Consider the following 18363-nt stretch of genomic DNA (forward strand, 5'->3'; position numbering starts at 1 on the left):
AGCTATGCTGATAATGATGAAGCTGCCACTATGGAAATGATAAATTTAAAAAATAGCAAGTTCTATATTAGAATGGGTATCCAAAGCTGCTCTAATGGGATCTTACCAATTTGGTAGGCTAGACAGGGAGAACAACACGAGCAGAGGAGGGGAGTGTTAATCGATTGTCAAGAAATTCTTTAACCTTACATCCTGTAGTCACAAGTCCAGGACTCTGCTTTAAGTTTTTCTCTCTTCTATGCAATTGACCTGGCACCTGCACGATGAATCCATGGAATGCTAAGATATTTGTCTCATATTCAAAAAATTAATCAATCTATACTTATAATAAAACTGTAGTATGGACAAATTGAAGATATTTTGAAAATTTTTGTATAATCAATACTGGGGCCAAAATACATATTCTTTTTGTCTGTCTGTCTGTCCATATTTAATGTTGGTATCACGCTGAAACAACTGAATGAATTTAAATGAAACTTGGCTAGATTTGAGACCTTAATACATAGAAGGTTAAAGGATTCTTTTAGACTCAAAAATAAAATTTGGTTAAACAGGAGTTGAAAGTTTGTATGGGAAGTTCTTTATTTTTTGAGTTACATAAATTGGTATGTGTACTATCTAAAAAATACTAAAACTAACGTCTTTCAAGGTTTTTCAAAATCCTACCCCTAAATGGTTAAAAAGGGATTTAAGTTTTTTTTATATAAATCGTTTGTTTTAAGTTATATTTTTGTAAAATGATTAGTGGACTATTTAATATATATAACACATGCAAAAATATAAATAGGAGGGGGTTACAAATAGGGGTTAAAGTTTACATCAATTTCCACGTGGAATAAGTACTGAAACTTTAATAATTTCTGACATTCTAAAATGTTCGTTTGAATTAATTATAATGTATATAGCGATATATTGCATGTACATATTAATTCTTTTAAAATCTTCAAGGAGATATACATATCAATAGGAGATACTCAGAGATGTAATACAAAGAACTGAATTGACTTTGTTAGAGATATAAGGTAGCTGTGATCACAATACATCTGTTACGCTCCAAGTCGACTACACTTTACAACAGTAAAGTCAGCCATTGACGATCAAGTAAGCTCACATGCCTGCAGCACTAACGACTTGACAGCCGATAAAACCGATTGTGTGTTGGTCGCGATGTGCATGACATCATGCCAATCGCTACCAACACGTGCAGTTTTATCGTACGTCAAGCTGTTAGCGCTGCAGGCATTTGCGCTTATCGGATGGTGAGTGGCTAGCTTAAGACTTATAAACTATAGCTACTAGAAACACTGGTGAAGGTAGTTATTTAATTTAAACTGGTTTAAAGATAATTAAATTCAATTATGTGTAAATTATATTCAGAAAGAAAATCTATTAGGTGCTTTAGTTTTAACATAAAACGTTGAATATCTTAATATTTTACATAAATTAATACATAGTATTTAATAAAAATAAATAATCAATCTGATTTGTTTGTCTGTTTTAAAAACAGATGATGTTTTTTAAAAGGCGGCGAGCGAAATTTCTACACTTACTCTAAAGCAAGCATGGTGAATCTCTTCCTTAGAAATAATAAAAGTATCATGTTACTTACAATAACATTGTAAGTTGTATTTTATCTCACTTAAACTGGACTGAGCTTATGAGTATACATATAACTACTGGTTCGCAACAAAAATCGGCAAAGTATGGCTGTAATGTAACAAATAAAAACAATGTAATCATTGGCGTAACAATCTGAGGTCCATAGCAAATATTTGTATATATATAATACTAGCTGATGCCGCGCGGTTTCACCCGCGTGGTTCCCGTTCCTGTCGGAATACCGGGATAATATATAGCCTATATCCTTCCTTGATAAATGGACTATCTAACACTAAAAGAATTTTTCAAATCGGACCAGTAGTTCCTGAGATTAGCGCGTTCAATCAAACAAACAAACTCTTCAGCTTTATAATATTAGTATAGATCTGGCTGGTGGGAGGCTTCGGCCGTGGCTAATTACCACCCTACCTACAAAGACGTACCGACAAGCGATTTAGCGTCCAGGTACAATGCCGTTTAGAAACCGAAGCGAAGGTGTGTTTTCATCCTACTCCTAACAAATTAGCCCGCTTCCATCTTAAATTGCATCATTTTAAATTACTTCAGGATTATACTTCAGTCAAGGGCTAGTTAACACTTAAGGGGTACAGAATAAAAAAAAAAGTAGTCTGTAATGCGTTAAAAACGTTGGGTTTGTCTGTTTGTCGCTTCTCTCGATGTAGCTACGAGTAGTAGCGAATGTTACTTTGTGACATGTTACCTATATAACAAAGTTACGCCTTAGTCACTTAATTTATACTTGTGTCCCTTTCGCGAAGTCTTGGACCCATAAATCTGGCGACAGTCAGTCAACATCCTACAAAGTTGCGACGTGACGTCCAGTAGTGTTGTTATATTTAGGTCAGTTCTGAACGTGCCTCTACGTAGGCACGAAATAGTTTTATGGTTACGTGTTTCGAGTTCGGTGAACATGAGTAATTTCCTTTTGTTATATGTAACATCAAATGTATCCTATAATAGTACAAAGTCAGTGGTAGTCAACATTTTAAAACATAGGAACAATATTTTATTAACAATAGGGATGATGACAGTTTTTTAAATGGTATTTATATTAGAAGTATGCTAATAGTAAAGCAATTTTGTAGAAGTAACAGGGTATCTGCGATCATTAGTTTTGGAGCTACAGGAATTTAAAGGGTCAGATTTGCGGCGCTACCACGGATCCCTGAAAAAGGCCTATACAAAATGGTACCATTTAATGACGTCGTAGGTCATAATGATCGTTAAATTTGTATGGGCGTTCAAACAAAATTACTAATTTTTGTTATTTGTGCGTTTATGTTTATAGTTCAAATATTGAAAAATATCACACTTAATGTAAGCTAAAACTGTATGAATTTTCATCTAATTACGATAAAAGATTTGTAAATTTTAAAATCTTATTTATTTTGCAAATATCCAGACAATCTTTGCTTTTTATGTATAAATTAGTTAACATTAACCTTATTTACCCGAATGTATCATAAAAATCAATATATTCAAACCTAGTCATCATCCCCATTATTGTTTGCTAGTCAAGGAATTGAATACCGATCATGCGAAGGATTCTAATATTGAACCATTAACAAAGCGAGGGATTCAAAAATACTCACTCAGTCACACATCAGGTACTTAGATGAGCAAGGAAGGAGTATGTAACCTTGAACTTTCAACTTTTTTAAAATGACGTCGCTCCGAATATCATCGTGATTTGAAATGGTGTGGTGACAAGTGAAAAACTTCGTTCAAGTAAAATTAAATTTTACACAACTCCCGCGGAAACGATGGATTTTCCGGGATAAAAATAGCCTATTAAAATCTGTTCAGCGGTTCCTAAGCCTGGGCAAACAGATAGACAGACAACAATTTTAAAAACATATAAATAACTGCACTAGAAGAACAGTTTAAAAACATAAATAACTATACCACTAGAAGAAAACAGTTATTTTGAAATGTATATTGATTCTAAACATATCATGACAGACGAAGTCGCATCAACAAGGTTCTCTTTATCGAGAACTTTTGCATTGCTTGCCAATTATTTCGCCGCACGCCAAAGGTTCACCATCCTTGATCTAGACGAGTTTTCATACAACGTCGTGTCACTGCGAACGTTACAAAACGTCCGAACTCCGATAGTGTGAATGTGAAGTGTATCTCAGTGTATTTGAGATTGCAGAGGCTCGCGTGTCCACGTATTTGTATTTGTATTTGTATTTGCGGACAGTGACAAAATGACCAATGGAACTATAGTGCTCACTTTGCCGGTTTTACTTACAGGTAGTTTCTTAATAGTTAAAATTAAGCCTAACATCTTCTTGGAGTAATATATTCTTTGCCTAACATAGTACAAAGAGCACAGTCGGTTCTCCTGTGCATTGGTTGTTATTAATTGTACAATATTTCACTTGCTTAGTTCCCGTTCCCGTGAGAATACGGGAATAAAATATAGCCTGTGACACGCACGACAGGAATAACGTGGCTTTCGAGTTGTAAAAGATTTTTCAAAATCGGTTCAGATTCTAGAGCTAAAGTTTATTTTATTGTAGGGGTTACCCCCTACAATAAAATAAACTTTAGCTCTTTATAATATAACTCTCTTTCTAAGTACTTACCTAAAGAATAAACACTAAAAAAACAGCAAAAAGAAAAAAAAAGCAGCAAAAAAAGTTTGATATTAGTAATAGGTAGTTTTAGACTAGTTTGACATGGGTATAAGTTGTTATCGTGTAATTGATTTGTAGTTTTATTCGAAATATGTTGTGTGTGTAATAATCGATTACTTTTATTGATTGTTTTGCTGTTATGTTAATGTACTCGGGCTCGGAGCATAGATTTTATACTTTAAGATATGTCACTAACGTGAACAAAGGCGCTAATTGTCTTAATTTTATTTAGTCGCATAGTGAACAACGAAAGTTATTTAATCAAGTAAATATTGTTTACAATGTCGACTTGTGTGTTCAGGAAGTGTAAAAATTTTATATACTTACATTTAAATATAAGTGTAAGTAAACATAAAATTTTGCATTTGTGCGCTTAGTGAAGTAGCTAAATTAGGGTCACTTATTGCGGTGATTTTGTAGGATTTTGTATCTAAATAATATATCATAAGTATAAAAAATCGTTGACTCGGAAGAGATTTTTTCATTTGAACTCTAAACTTCTCTATATTATTGCTACCGTCTGCCTAAATAAAAAAGTATTGAACTATACTATAATATTGTACATATTTTTTTTTAATAATAACTCTACTTGCTACAATCACTTATAATGTTTTAGGACATTTTAAATTCATCTTTAATTTGTCCACAACGGCGACATGCTAAGATCGTTGACCATACCTACAGCCTGAGTTTTACGAATTTTTTTTGAATACTTATGTTTGTTCGTTTTCTCACTTGTTAAGCTTGTTGGTAACAGAAAAAAATAATACAAAAAAATATAATACAGCTGCAAATGTTACTTCGCCATTTTGGTACACCGGCGAACAATTTGCCCTAGAAGAGTGATAAAAAAATGTATTTTTCTTTAAGAAACATACTTTACATATTACTTATACATCTTAAGAGCGCGCAGCGCGTCGGTACGATATGGATAAAATTCGAAGCGCAAACGAGACGCCGAATTATGACTTTTACGTGAGTGAAAAGCACGGAGCGATTGACGCGCGACGCAATTTTTTTTTTTTTTTTTTTTTTTTTTTTTTTTTTTTTTTTTTTTTTTTTTTTTTTTTTTTTATTATTTACAAGTTAGCCCTTGACTACCATCTCACCTGATGGTAAGTGATGATGCAGTCTAAGATGGAAGCAGGCTAACTTGTTAGGAGGAGGATGAAAATCCACACCCCTTTCGGTTTCTACACGGCATCGTACCGGAACGCTAAATCGCTTGGCGGTACGTCTTTGCCGGTAGGGTGGTAACTAGCCACGGCCGAAGCCTCCCACCAGCCAGACCTGGACAAATTAAGAAAACCTCAATCTGCCCAGCCGGGGATCGAACCCAGGACCTCCGTTTTGTAAATCCACCGCGCATACCACTGCGCCACGGAGGCCGTCAAAATTTTATGACGTGAGCTCCAAAACCATTTTTACCTAATTGCAAGTAAATTAAACAACATAACGAAAAACAAAATGGCCATGTTCAAGATATATACCTAATTTTCTATACAAAACAAAAATTTGAGAAAATAAGTTTGCTTTTCCTGAGATTGAAAGCAAAATGTGAGCAAAACATGTATTTTTTAAAAAAAATAAACTATCGAGAAAAGTTTTACAAATTGTGTACTTTGTATAGTCATAACGAAGCTAACACTTTGAAATATCATTTACCCAAATATCAGGCTCCTAACTTTTCCAGAATCTGAGATCCAGAATCATTTGTAATCACCAAATTACATATTGCACACTCTTAACATCTCCATATACTTTTATACGGGGGTATGTATACCTCGGTTTCCTGGGCGGGCGTTGTATGGGCCGGTGGCCATTCTCCTTTATTGGATAATAATTACTTATTTTATATGGATACATGTTTGTGGTAAATAAATAAACGTCTTTTTCTTATGAATTTTGCACGCGTCATTAATTAGGTTAGTTAGCTATTAGCATTAGATAAAGTAATTAATATGTGCATAAAGTACTCGTAGGGAGGATAGGTCGGGTTAGTAGGTTATCTATCTAATGCCTTTAAACGAGCAATTCTTGTCTATATGTATATTGTATACTAGCGGACGCTCGCGACTTCGTCCGCGTGGAAATCAGTGTAAACTTTCAACCTCTATATCACAACTTTAAGGGTTGATTTTTAAAAATTTATGGACAAATTTTTAAAACTGTAACTCTACAAATGAAGGACCTTCCATGCAAACATTCAACCCCTATTTCACCCCCTTCTTATTTTATTTTAGACAGATAAAAAGAAACAAACTGCTCACTGTAAACAAGGCGATTCGATTTTCGAATTTGATGTAATAACGGATGCACGCAGATGGATCTCGACAAAGACAAACATAATATGAGTACGAAATTGCAGCCTCAACTTGCTACGAATTATGTGTAACTAGTTAATTTAAAAAGTATTAGTGAAACGAAAAGTAAATTAGTGAAGTGAAAAGTTTGCAAAAATCGTATTGACCTTTTGATATACAACGGCACTACAATCACTTGTCCATTAACTTTTCTGTCTACGGTCTACGTAGAGTGTGACGTCGGTACTTGTAACTAAGCGATTTTTTTGCTATAATAAATCTTAAATAATTTAATGAATTTTATAAATTTTATATGAACGCGATTACTAATTACTTAATTATACACATACACAAAAAACGGTAGGTAAACGATCTTAAATTATTTTTTACTAGTTGCATTGATTTATGAAGCATTGCTACAATACTTCATGAACTTCCAAAGAAAGTCATCATGACTTAATAATATTTGTATAATAGCTTATTTGTATAATAAGTACTAGTAGACGCCGCGCGGTTTCACCCGCGTGGATCCCGTTCCCTTAGGAATACGCGGATAAAATATAGCCTCTAACCTTCCTCGATAAATAGGCTATCTAACAATGAAATATTTTTTTTAAATCGGACCAGTAGTTCCTGAGATTAGCGCGTTCAAAGAAACAAACAAACAAACTCTTCAGCTTTATAATATTAGTATAGATTTATTTTTTATAGTCGATATCGACAGTCTTGCGACGACGATTACGTATTTTAAAATGCAAGGATATATAAAGGAGTGTGTTACATGGATAATCGGAATTATTTGAATTACCATAATATGAAAACATAAAAAGTCTTTTTTTTTAATTTAAGTTAAAAAAAATTAGTTTGGCTCCTATAATAAGTGGACTTCGCAACACCGTGAAGGTATAGGATACTCCCGAGCAACCTGTATATTACTCTGTTAATTTACATACAATTTCTGTCAAAAAAGTGTCATCAGCCCTATATAAATATATACATAATATTATAGTTACTTGTTATTATAAAATTTATGAAAAAGTGATAGTTATTCGCGCTTTAACTTAATGTATTATTGCATAGTTAAAATATCTAAACTTCGTCAGTAGTGTGTAAGTATTTGTGTGAAATTGTTCCTAAAGACAAATAGAAGTTCTGGTATGCAATGTCATTATAAGTAAACTACCCGACGCCCCGCGGTTTCACCGTTTAAAATACGGGGATAAAATTACATGACACTCATAAATAACGTGGCTTTCTAAAGTAAAAGATGACAGTGCGTACCTATATCAGCATCTTTGTTTCAAAATAAATATATCTACTATACAAAACAATACCCACTCCACTCCACTTTGGAGCTAGTTAGTAGGGTACTAACTAGCTCCAAAGTGGAGAGTACGTAATACTTGTAGGTAGTCTGTGTTATGGGGTAGCTGATTTTATCATAATATATAATAAGGTAGGTATAAGTATATGAAACCGTAAAATTGTAAATACCGTTAGATGATAAATCTATCTCGCGAAATTGTAAACCGTCGAAAGATTGTGAACTTCAACGTACTCCAAAGAACCGGGACCTTTGTGGCTCAGAAAGTAATGGTTAGGTTAGGTGTTTTTTATTTGTAGTTCTTCCTTATAATCTACCGAATAATAACACGTTAAATTGTAAGCACTATGTTGCGGTTCACAATCTTTCGACAGTTCACAATCTCGCGAGATAGGTTATAATCTGACGGTATTTACAATTTTACGGTGACATATTATTATTTAAAAAGTGGCTTTGAGTTTTTTTTCAATTTCTAGAGGGTCAGCTGCCCCGCTCTGCCCCCTTAGCGACGCCCTTGAGTGTTAATGAGCTGTAAATGTTTAAACACGTGTATGTCAACGTAAAACAATGAAGAACGTTAAACATTTAAACATAACGTAATACCTACCTATAACTTGTATGAGAAATGTTTATAATTTATATCGTTTCATTTGTCACTCGGCTATTGTTCAGTGTTAACGCGGCATGTATTCACGAGTTTTACATATTTATAATTTAATTTGTACGTGTTTATATGACAGCTCATTATTCGACATGTCCATTATAATGTATCATCTATGTGTCCATTGTTTATAAGCATTATGACATTTATTGCAAACTAAAACTAAACTTTTCGATAACCTATTGTATAGATCAGAGTTTCCCAAACTTTTTTGTGTCGTAGACCCCTTGCCATGTTTTTCCGTGTTGAGTAGACCCCCTACTTTTTTGATATTGATTTTCTGTATCCTACAACTTACAATTTTATAAACATATATAATATTTTTTTACTTCATAGTTACTTTTAAAAAAAACATACATACAGCCGAACGTAGACCCTCCTCCTTTTTGGAAGTCGGTTAATAATGTATATGTTTTGATATTATAAAAAAATATGATGTAAAAAATAGGTACTATCAGTGTATGTGTTATGATCTACTATCGTGGAAACCATTTTCATTTAATGGACCCCCAAATTTTTTTTCGCTGACATAGACCCCTTACAGTTTGTCATAGACCCTTAGGGGTCGATATAGACCACTTTGGGAATCACTAGTATAAATAGACTTTATACAGGTTGTCCCGTAATTAATGGTTCCAAAACAAATGGGTGATTCGCCACCTAATTATCTAAATCTAATTTGATACGTTTAGAAAAAAAAATCTCGATTCTTCCCATGTTTCTATCGTGAATCAGCTTTTTCTATGCTGTAGCTATTGTAATTAAGATTTAAAATATCCAATTTTTGTTAAATATTACAGTTTGAATTAACAATGTATGATTTTACTATGGGCAATGGGAATATTGTTCATATTATAAAAGATATGGCAAATATTCTTTTTAAAAAAAAAAAAATTTCATTGACTTGGTATAATTTTACTACTCGTATTCATCTTTTTAAATGGTCTTATTTATATTGTTTGAAGAGTTATCAAATAAAAGATGTTGATTAGAGTATACGAGTACCTACTATGAAAAAAATACAAACACAATATGACAGCCAACAGCATAAATGACAACAACAAGCCATATGACAATATTACAATTTTCAATATTTTGTAGATGTAGGTATGTATCGCCGAATTAGATTTATTTAGTGTCAACCTTTTAGTAATCTATACTAATATTATAAAGAGGTAAAGTTTGTAAGTTTGTAAGTTTGTAAGTTTGTAACAATTTTTTGAAATGGGGTAATCTTCGGAACTACTGGACCGATTTTAAAAATTCTTTCACCAGTAGAATGCTACGTTATCGGGGAGTGCTATAGGCTATATTTTATATTTCTATCATATATAACTACTGAGATATCGCGGGTTTTCTCTTACAGGTCAGACCGAAAAACTTACTTTTTCGCATGCGCTGCCTCAACCATTGCGTATAACTGAAATAAATGTATGGAGGCTTTTTGAACCTTTAAAAGTTCTACAAAAAAGTCCGCGACACCATATATCTATCTTTTATATTTTAGCAGATATAGTACCTTTAGTACTTTAATAAATTATTTAAATTTTAAACTAAGGTTTACGTCATTATTTACACAACTAAACTTAAATCCTTATCAAAATAAATTATTTAATAATCACAAGGATATTATAGAGATAAGATTTGCCCTTTACAGTATGTTAATTAGTTATATAGTTTCGGAGATACTACAAAATTTCTGAAAGTCGCAGAAATGCCGCTATATGACGCCCCGCGGTTTCAATTACGTGGTTCCCGTTCCCGTATGAATATGAGGACCAAACATAGCCTATGACACTCGCAAATAATGTAGCTTTCTATTGGTAAAAGAATTTTCCAAATCGGTCCAGTAGATCCAGAGATTACCCCCGACAACCACACAAACTTTACCTCTTTATAGTATTAGCATAGAAGTCGCTTGGGAAATTATAGTCTTTTGGTCATTGCACCACGCACAAAAGGCTGGACCAATTTTGCTGAGGGTAGGGATAGGATAGAGGTAGGGAAGGGGTAGGATAGAGGTAGGGTAGGGGTAATTTAGGGAAAGTGTAGGGTAGGGTAGGGTACGGATAAGGTAGGGGTAGTGTAGGGTAGGGGCAAGGTAGAGGTAGGGGAAGGATATGGAAAGTCTAGGGTAGGGGAGGAGTAGGATAGGGGTAGGGTAGGGTAGGGGTAGGGTACGGGTAGGGTAGGGTTAGGGTAGGGATAAGGTAGGGGTAGGGAAGGGTTAGGGTTAGCGGTAGGGTAGGAGTAAGGTAGGGGTAGGGTAGGGGTAGATAAGGGGTAGGGTAGGATAGGGTATGGATAGGTTACGGGTAGGGTTAGGGTAGGGTAAGGTGGGGGGAGGGAAGGGTTAGCGTTAGCGGTAGGGTAGGAGTAAGGTAGGGGTAGGGTAGGGTAGGGTAGGGTTGGGTAGGTTTACGAGTAGGGTAAGGTAGAGGTAGAGAAGTTTACATAAATTTTTACGCGGACGAAGTCGCGGGCGTCCGCTAGTGAACCAATAAATGAACTACATAAATAGGCAGAATGAAAACCATTAGGGACAAACTAAAAACTTAATTATGTCAGTTAAAGTTAGTTAGTTTAAAAACTTATTCAAAACAATAAATGCGCTTGCGCATGTCACTTACTTTGTGGTAAAAGATGAAGTTATCTTTCTACACATGCACTCTGAGATAATCATAGATTACAGCCAAATTCGCTGTGAAAATGAGAACAATTTTAATGAAAACAAAAGTAGCAGCAAAAATAAACATGATAGAGAATATCTCCTTACATATTTCGATTCCTCCTCGAAGTTAGTCCGCTTCCATCTTAGATTGCATCATCATTTATCATCAAGGGCTAACTTGTAAAAGAATATAAAAAAAAATAACGCGTCGGTCTGTATCAATATCAATTACAATTACACATACAATTTCATCATCATCATCATTCATTATCAGCCAATGGGCGTCCACTGCAGGACGTAGGCATTTGTAGGGATTCCATTTCCTCCATGTCTACAGAGGTTTGTCCGATACTGTCTACGTTAGGCTTGCGTGTTGGTCAGCTAGAGTTCTCGCGCCACATATGAATTGTTATGCTATTATTTTTATGCCGGCCTACCGTCTTTTTCCAGGGCTTTTCGCAGGCCAGACACAGTGGTTCGATGGGCTGGCCAAGAGCCTGGGCTACGAGAGCGTCTACCACCATGCCGTCATCATCGACGCCGGCTCCTCGGGGACAAGGGTGCTGGCCTACAAGTTTAGAGTGCCGTTCACAGGTGCGTTGGTACACAGATATACAGCCGATGGACAAAGGCTTAGACCATTTAAATAACAGGACCTGCCCCGCTAACCGTTACTCCACTGGCAAAGATCAAAAATATATAATTTAACGCGTTTATAAAAACTGTTGCTATAGAATCGTTTAAAGAGCTCCCTAAAAATGCCGGTTTGTGTAATTAAATGGCTTAAAAAACGGTCAAAAAAATTATAGTTGTGTATGTATGGACATAGAATATTTTTAATGGTGTTAAATATTTTCGATGTGTGAGTTTACCTCGTCCCCCTCAAAAAAAACGACAGACAATTTTGTTCGTGAATTTGAGTGCGATGCATCTCCATTTTCTAATTCCTCTATGAAAGGCGTTTTGTGGGTACTTCCAAACACCACTATCCTGAGCCGCCTACATCCAGAGGCTCCGTCCGACTCGCTTGATGTATTTAGTCCACCAGTGGCGCTAACATGTGACCAACGAGATAATCTCTTGAAGGGAAACAGAAAAAGTTCAACCAATGGCGGCGCAACCGGAAATATCGCTATCTCTTTCAGTGCGTTAGTACGAAAGAGATGTGATTGGAACAACTCCGACGCCGACGAAACTTTGTCTATATTTCTCTTCACTGGTCGCATGTTAGCACTCCTGGTGAGGGGTCGACCAACACTGCGCTTTTTGCTAGTGAGTAGTATAAACTCAAGAAGTAGCGATGCTGAAGTGGCAAAGGGTGGGGCACACAGTCCGAAGAGCTAATAAACTCGTAGTAGTAGGTTCCCATTTCTTCCTCACTTAAATATGTATTAAAAAATCAGAAAACTTGTTATGTAATTCTAAAAATAGTATATACTGCTATAACTGACCGAATATAATGATACGTTATTACTTTAAATATTTAAGGCCTTAATATTGATATCTTAGCTAAGAGTACATAAGTACGTTTGAAAAACGTAATCCTCTTTAGGCAGTCGTTTAAATTTTTAATTATAATCGTGTAATAATTAAAAAATATTTTTATTTGTGTGTCATTAATTAATTAAGTTTTTTATTTAAAGGTTGTGCTAAGAATAGATGTTACACTTACTACTAACTAACGTAAAATCTTAATATCCATACTAATATTATAAATGTGAAAGTGTGTGTCTGTTTGTTTGTCCGTCTTTCACGGCAAAAGGAGTGACGAATTGACGTGATTTTTTAAGTGGAGATTGTTGACTGTATGAAAAGTGACATGGGCTACATTTTGGCTCTTTCTAACCCCCCACTTCCCTAAAATGGGGGGTGGAAGTTTGTATGGAGCATTCCGTAATTTTCAAGGTAGAAAGCTAAAAATTGGTATGCTGATTAATTTTGACCGTGCATAAAGTTAATTTTTTGAAAATACGCTTACCCCCTCTTTTAAGGGGTTGCCCTTAAAAGAGGGGGTGAAATTTTAAATGGGACTTTTCGCAGTTTTCAAGGTATAGGTAGCTAAAAATCGGTACACAGACTCTTTGTTACCCCGAATTTAGCGCGGGCGAAGCCGCTGGCTAAAGCTAGTATTTTTATATTCAAAATTATTTTTTCACGTTAGAAATAAATATGTAATAATAAAGCTTATTAGCGTTACCTGTACTTAAATTTAATTTAAATGTCATCTAATGTACTTTAATCGCCTCAATATTAACACAATAAGTATTAATATGAGTTAAGGAACATAAATTGTTTAGTTAAGGAACAAAGATTGACCAATTCTTGAAATAAGTAAGCAAATCTTTCTCGTTGTTTTGTTTTTTGTCCAACGTCCAAGGCTATCAAGAATACTAAAACCTTGGTATAATCTTTTTTGTTTATCTTTTACACTGTCAAGGTAAAACAGAGATGAAAATCGTGTCTATGAAACGATGATTTTTCTGCTGTGTGTTAAAATTATCAAGATTATCTTGTGACAGTGTTAGTTAGTTGCCATACTTCTCTGAGGGGTGGCAAGGAGAAATTAAAAAAAAAATAGGGGTGGTGCACTTTTTTTTTTATTTTGGCTACCCTCAATTTTGATACTTTTACCATTTTTTTTAAATATTTAAACCACCTTTGCTGGTTCAGATTGGTCTAATACAATTAGTCAACACTATTTTCTTAGTAATAAGAGCAGTGAGTTCCATTGAATTTACTTTCTGAATCACACATTACCTATTCATATTTGACTTACACCTGTAATATCACAGAATTCATAATAATTGCACAGTGATAAATCTAGATGATATTTGTTAATGCATTTGACTGTTCGTAGTACACCCTTGGTCTCACGCGTAGTTTCTATTTTGGGATATGATATGACCTCTGTTATCGATTCGGAGGGCAGGGCGTAGGTTCGAATCCGGTCCGGGGCATGCACTTCCAACTTTTCAGTTGTGTGTATTTTAAGAAATTAAATATCACGTGTCTCGGAAAGGAAAACATCGTGAGGAAACCTGCATACCCGATTTTTTTAAATTCTTTACGTGTGTAAAGTCTGCAAATCCGCATTGGGACTAAGGCCTAACCCTAATTTTGAGAGGAGACTCTTGCTCAACAGTGAGCTGAATATGGGTTTGTTAATGATGATGATGACTCGCTTATAATGTAGCTGCCATCGGTGAAAAAAGATTAAATATGTATGAACATACAACTTATTTACTTTCAGTATTTGGTCAGACTAGTCTGGACTTAGTGGATGAATATTTTGAGGAGACAAAACCGGGCCTATCTTCATATGTGGATGATCCGGAAAAGGTATGTGTATAAGTAATAATATTCCTTGTTAAGATATAGGCTGACGATCGCTTGAATTTGGCTGATAAAAATTCTCAACCCCATTGAAGTAAGAAATTTGACTCGGTCATTACATGATCTGATAGTGATTGTTAAAGAGTTCAAGATAATCATTAATCGCCCGTCCACTCGCATTATAACAGTGTGGTGGGTCTAAGCTAAGCCACATCCCCTCCAAGGCACTGTACTGGACTGTTAAAAAAAACATCGAATTGAAAACCTCCTCCTCTTTTTGAAGTCGGTTAAAAATAGACTGATAATGATGACTTCTCCACCGTTTGCACAATTTTGATAGTAAAGTTTATTCTATTTAGATTAGGAGTCTGTCTGTGATTTAAAAATAACTGTGTGTTTTTTCTAATGCTTATAGTTAGTTATTTACATGATGGACGATGGATGATAATAGGACTTTCATTGAAAGATAGAGGAAGTGATTGAGCAACATAATAGGTTACTTTTTTTCCAGTAAAATTTATGGTTCCCGCGGGATTTGTGGTAACTAAATTTCGCGTGGCCGTAATCGCAAAGTTAAAACATTTTTTTTAATAATATTTAATGTTATCAATATTTTCGTGATAGATCTCTGCATCCGATTCCGGAGGGTGTGGATTTGAATCCGGCCCCGAGCACGCACCTCCAACTTTTCAATTGTGTGCATTTTTAGAAATTAAATATCAAGTGTCTCAAACGGTGAAGGAAAAACGTGAGGAAACCTGCATACCAGAGAATTTTCTTAATTCTCTGCGTGTGTGAAGTCTGCCAATCCGCATTGGGCCAGCGTGGTGGTCTATTGGCCTAACCCCTCTCAATCTGAGAGGAGACTAGCTCAGCAGTGAGCCGAATATAGGTATTTATTGATGATCAATAATTTCAGGGTGCGGAAACCATATTGCATTTAGTGAGGAGGTCGGAGGAGCGCATTCCTATCGACGCCAAGAAGAAACGGTCGACGCCGCTGATCGTTCGAGCGACCGCCGGCCTGAGACTCCTGCCCGCGGACAAAGCGGATATGCTCATTAAAACTGTGTCGGAAGCGATAAAACAGTGAGTACTAGTATATTCAATCAAATAAAAATCATATATTCTAAGTAGACCTTTTTAAAAGGCATTGACAAAGGAGATCCAAAATTGTGTGGGGCCCAGGATCAGTCATTGTACTCTGGCGGAAAAGAAGATATTTTTTTTAACTATTTTTGATTATACAAATCTACGAATTTACTTTAATTCTTTGGAAATAATATTCATTCTCTCCCAAGAAATGCAAATAATAGTGGCGGATTAATAGTAGTCGATTTGACGTTTGCTGTCAATTGTCATGTCATAGTTCCTTTATGGGCGCCATCTTGATATAACTCAAAAACTTGGGTTTTAATTTCATTTATTTCTTTTTATTTCATTAAATTTATTCACTTATTTAGATTTTAATAAAATCCTTGTATTTTTAAAATTTTAATGATACGGGGTACAAGAGTGGATCTGAAATGGACCATCTCATTTAACATAGCCTAATAACTTGAGTTTTTTCCAGGCTGGGTTACGATGTGGGCGACAACAGTGTAGAGATTATGAAAGGCTCCGATGAGGGCATCTTCATTTGGTACACGGTGAATTTATTGCACAGTGAGTACACCTGATATCTTATCCATCATCATTAACATTCAATGGACATCCACTGCTGAACATAGAGTCATCCAATTTTGAGCACAAAAGGCCTGTACTGCACTTTACTTTACACAACTTTAACCTAAACTTATATTATTACACTAAGATAATATCCAATAACTTAGTCTTAGTCTTTCACTAACTATTACGTCTTTAGGTCACTTTGTTCACGTGACCTTCCATGTAGCACTTAACACTACACTATCACTAGTCACTAAACACTAACACAAATGGTTTGGTCCGTTTAACTCACTTATTGTATTCATAATTCGTGTAGCTGGATTGCCTTGATGTTTACGTGATGATGAAGTCTTTGTTTATGAGCAAGAGACATTTTTTTAAATTATTTTGTCGACGTTTTCAAGTTTAAGTTGAGCTATTGAGGCTTCTAAATTCTTTTAATGGTTGTAAACATAATAATTACAGATCTCATGGGAGTAGAGACCATGGCGGCGCTGGACTTGGGCGGCGGCTCCACGCAGATCACGTACCAGTTGGAAGAGGAGGACACCAAGCTGTTTCCACTCAGTGACCAGTACATCGTGCCGGCCGGGGAGAATATCACCATATACACGCACAGGTGAGCTTCCTATAAACATACCACTTTCTATATTTATAGGAAGCTATATATTTTTTTATTTTCTATTCTATATTTTTTTTTAATTATAAAAGCAAATAAAAAACCATGTATTGTGACATTTTTAGTATTAAATTTTTTTTTTGTTTATATTTATTAATTATGTTTATCCTATGACATTGTAAAGATTATTTTTATATTATTAATTATTATTATTTGACATAAGTACTCGTACCTGCACAGATTGTAATTTTTAACTTTTCATTTAATTTTTATATTTTTGTTTAATCATTTGCTATTGAATTTATTTTTTTATATTTTGTCAATAATATTGTATTTATAATATAAATTGTTGTATGCCAGAATTGGCTGAATACATTGGATTGTATGTGTTATCAGCAAAAATAAATGAATTATGAATTATATATGTGAAAAAAACTAGACCAATTTGTTAGATCTTCCATGAATACATCGTGCGGGTACCGGGTTCATCGTGTGGTAGAGAGAAAACTCCGGACACAGCCCGGGAATTGTGTAGGGTTAAGGATATCCTTTAAAATATATTAACATTCTCCTCCTTTGATTGTGTGTGTGTGTGTGTGTGTGTGTTCGTTCCTCTTTGCTGTACGAAAGATACTCTTTGATAAGATCCTATTAAAGCTTTAGATAAATAAATAACTTGCTAAACTTCTAGCAAGGTTTATAAGCAAGTTAAAGAGAGATTTTGCTGATAATCCTCTCGTACAACTCTGACATGATGTCATTTTATGGAACATAAATTAAAAAAATTTCGTTTTTAATTTTATTATATTTTATATGTAAAAGGGTCTTTTCATACTAACGGTTTGCCAGCTGTTGCAAAGCGGAGCGGACGCACAGCGAATGCGTCGCGAACATGTCGCGGCTGCGCAGCGAAGACGTCGCGGAGGCGTGGCGGATTCGCAACGTTTCGGTCGCGGTTTTGTAGCGAATTAACGACTTATAGTTCATTCAGTAACAAAATGGATTTATTAAAAAATATCAGTTTTCTGGCTAAAGAACTAATGTTAATATTGTTTATATTTTTCTTACCAAACCAACAAATCATCGAAGGTTAATTTTTCGTGGACTAGTTAATATTTTTAGTTCGTTATGATGATGGGCCTAAGATTTGAAATTCTTTTGAAAAAAAAAGATTTGAATGCGCGGCATGAACGTTGCGCGCCCGTAACGTATACGTTGCGAATCCGCACCGCTTTCAAAACGCTCGCAATTCGCTCTGTAAGATAATAAATATGAAACATAGTAAAAACTGTTAATATATTATGTTTCAGCTATTTAAAGTTGGGTCTGTTGGCGGCCCGATACGGTACGTTCAGCCTCGAAGCCAGTGACAACACCTCCAGCGTGTTCAAGTCTGTGTGCGTTGATCCTATTGTACAAAATGAAAAGTGGACGTACGGCAACAAGCAGTATGTTATTAGGTAAGTTAACGCCATCTACTGGTAGTTTAAAATAACAAACACTGTTTAACTATGCCTGT

At 35.0% G+C, this 18363-nt stretch overlaps 1 protein-coding gene across 1 annotated transcript in view; it reads left to right on the plus strand.

The window, feature by feature from the left end:
* LOC112042806 (ectonucleoside triphosphate diphosphohydrolase 5) overlaps positions 1 to 18363 on the plus strand; it is a 28267-nt gene that overhangs the window by 1481 nt on the left and 8423 nt on the right. Inside the window, exons 3-8 of the mRNA XM_024077973.2 lie at positions 11675 to 11818; positions 14475 to 14563; positions 15477 to 15646; positions 16131 to 16222; positions 16691 to 16844; positions 18155 to 18304. Of these exons, the coding sequence (XP_023933741.2) occupies positions 11675 to 11818; positions 14475 to 14563; positions 15477 to 15646; positions 16131 to 16222; positions 16691 to 16844; positions 18155 to 18304 (799 nt within the window). The remainder of the gene's footprint in view (positions 1 to 11674; positions 11819 to 14474; positions 14564 to 15476; positions 15647 to 16130; positions 16223 to 16690; positions 16845 to 18154; positions 18305 to 18363) is intronic.

Source organism: Bicyclus anynana, chromosome 8 (assembly GCF_947172395.1).
Source record: "Bicyclus anynana chromosome 8, ilBicAnyn1.1, whole genome shotgun sequence".
NCBI lineage: Eukaryota > Metazoa > Arthropoda > Insecta > Lepidoptera > Nymphalidae > Bicyclus > Bicyclus anynana.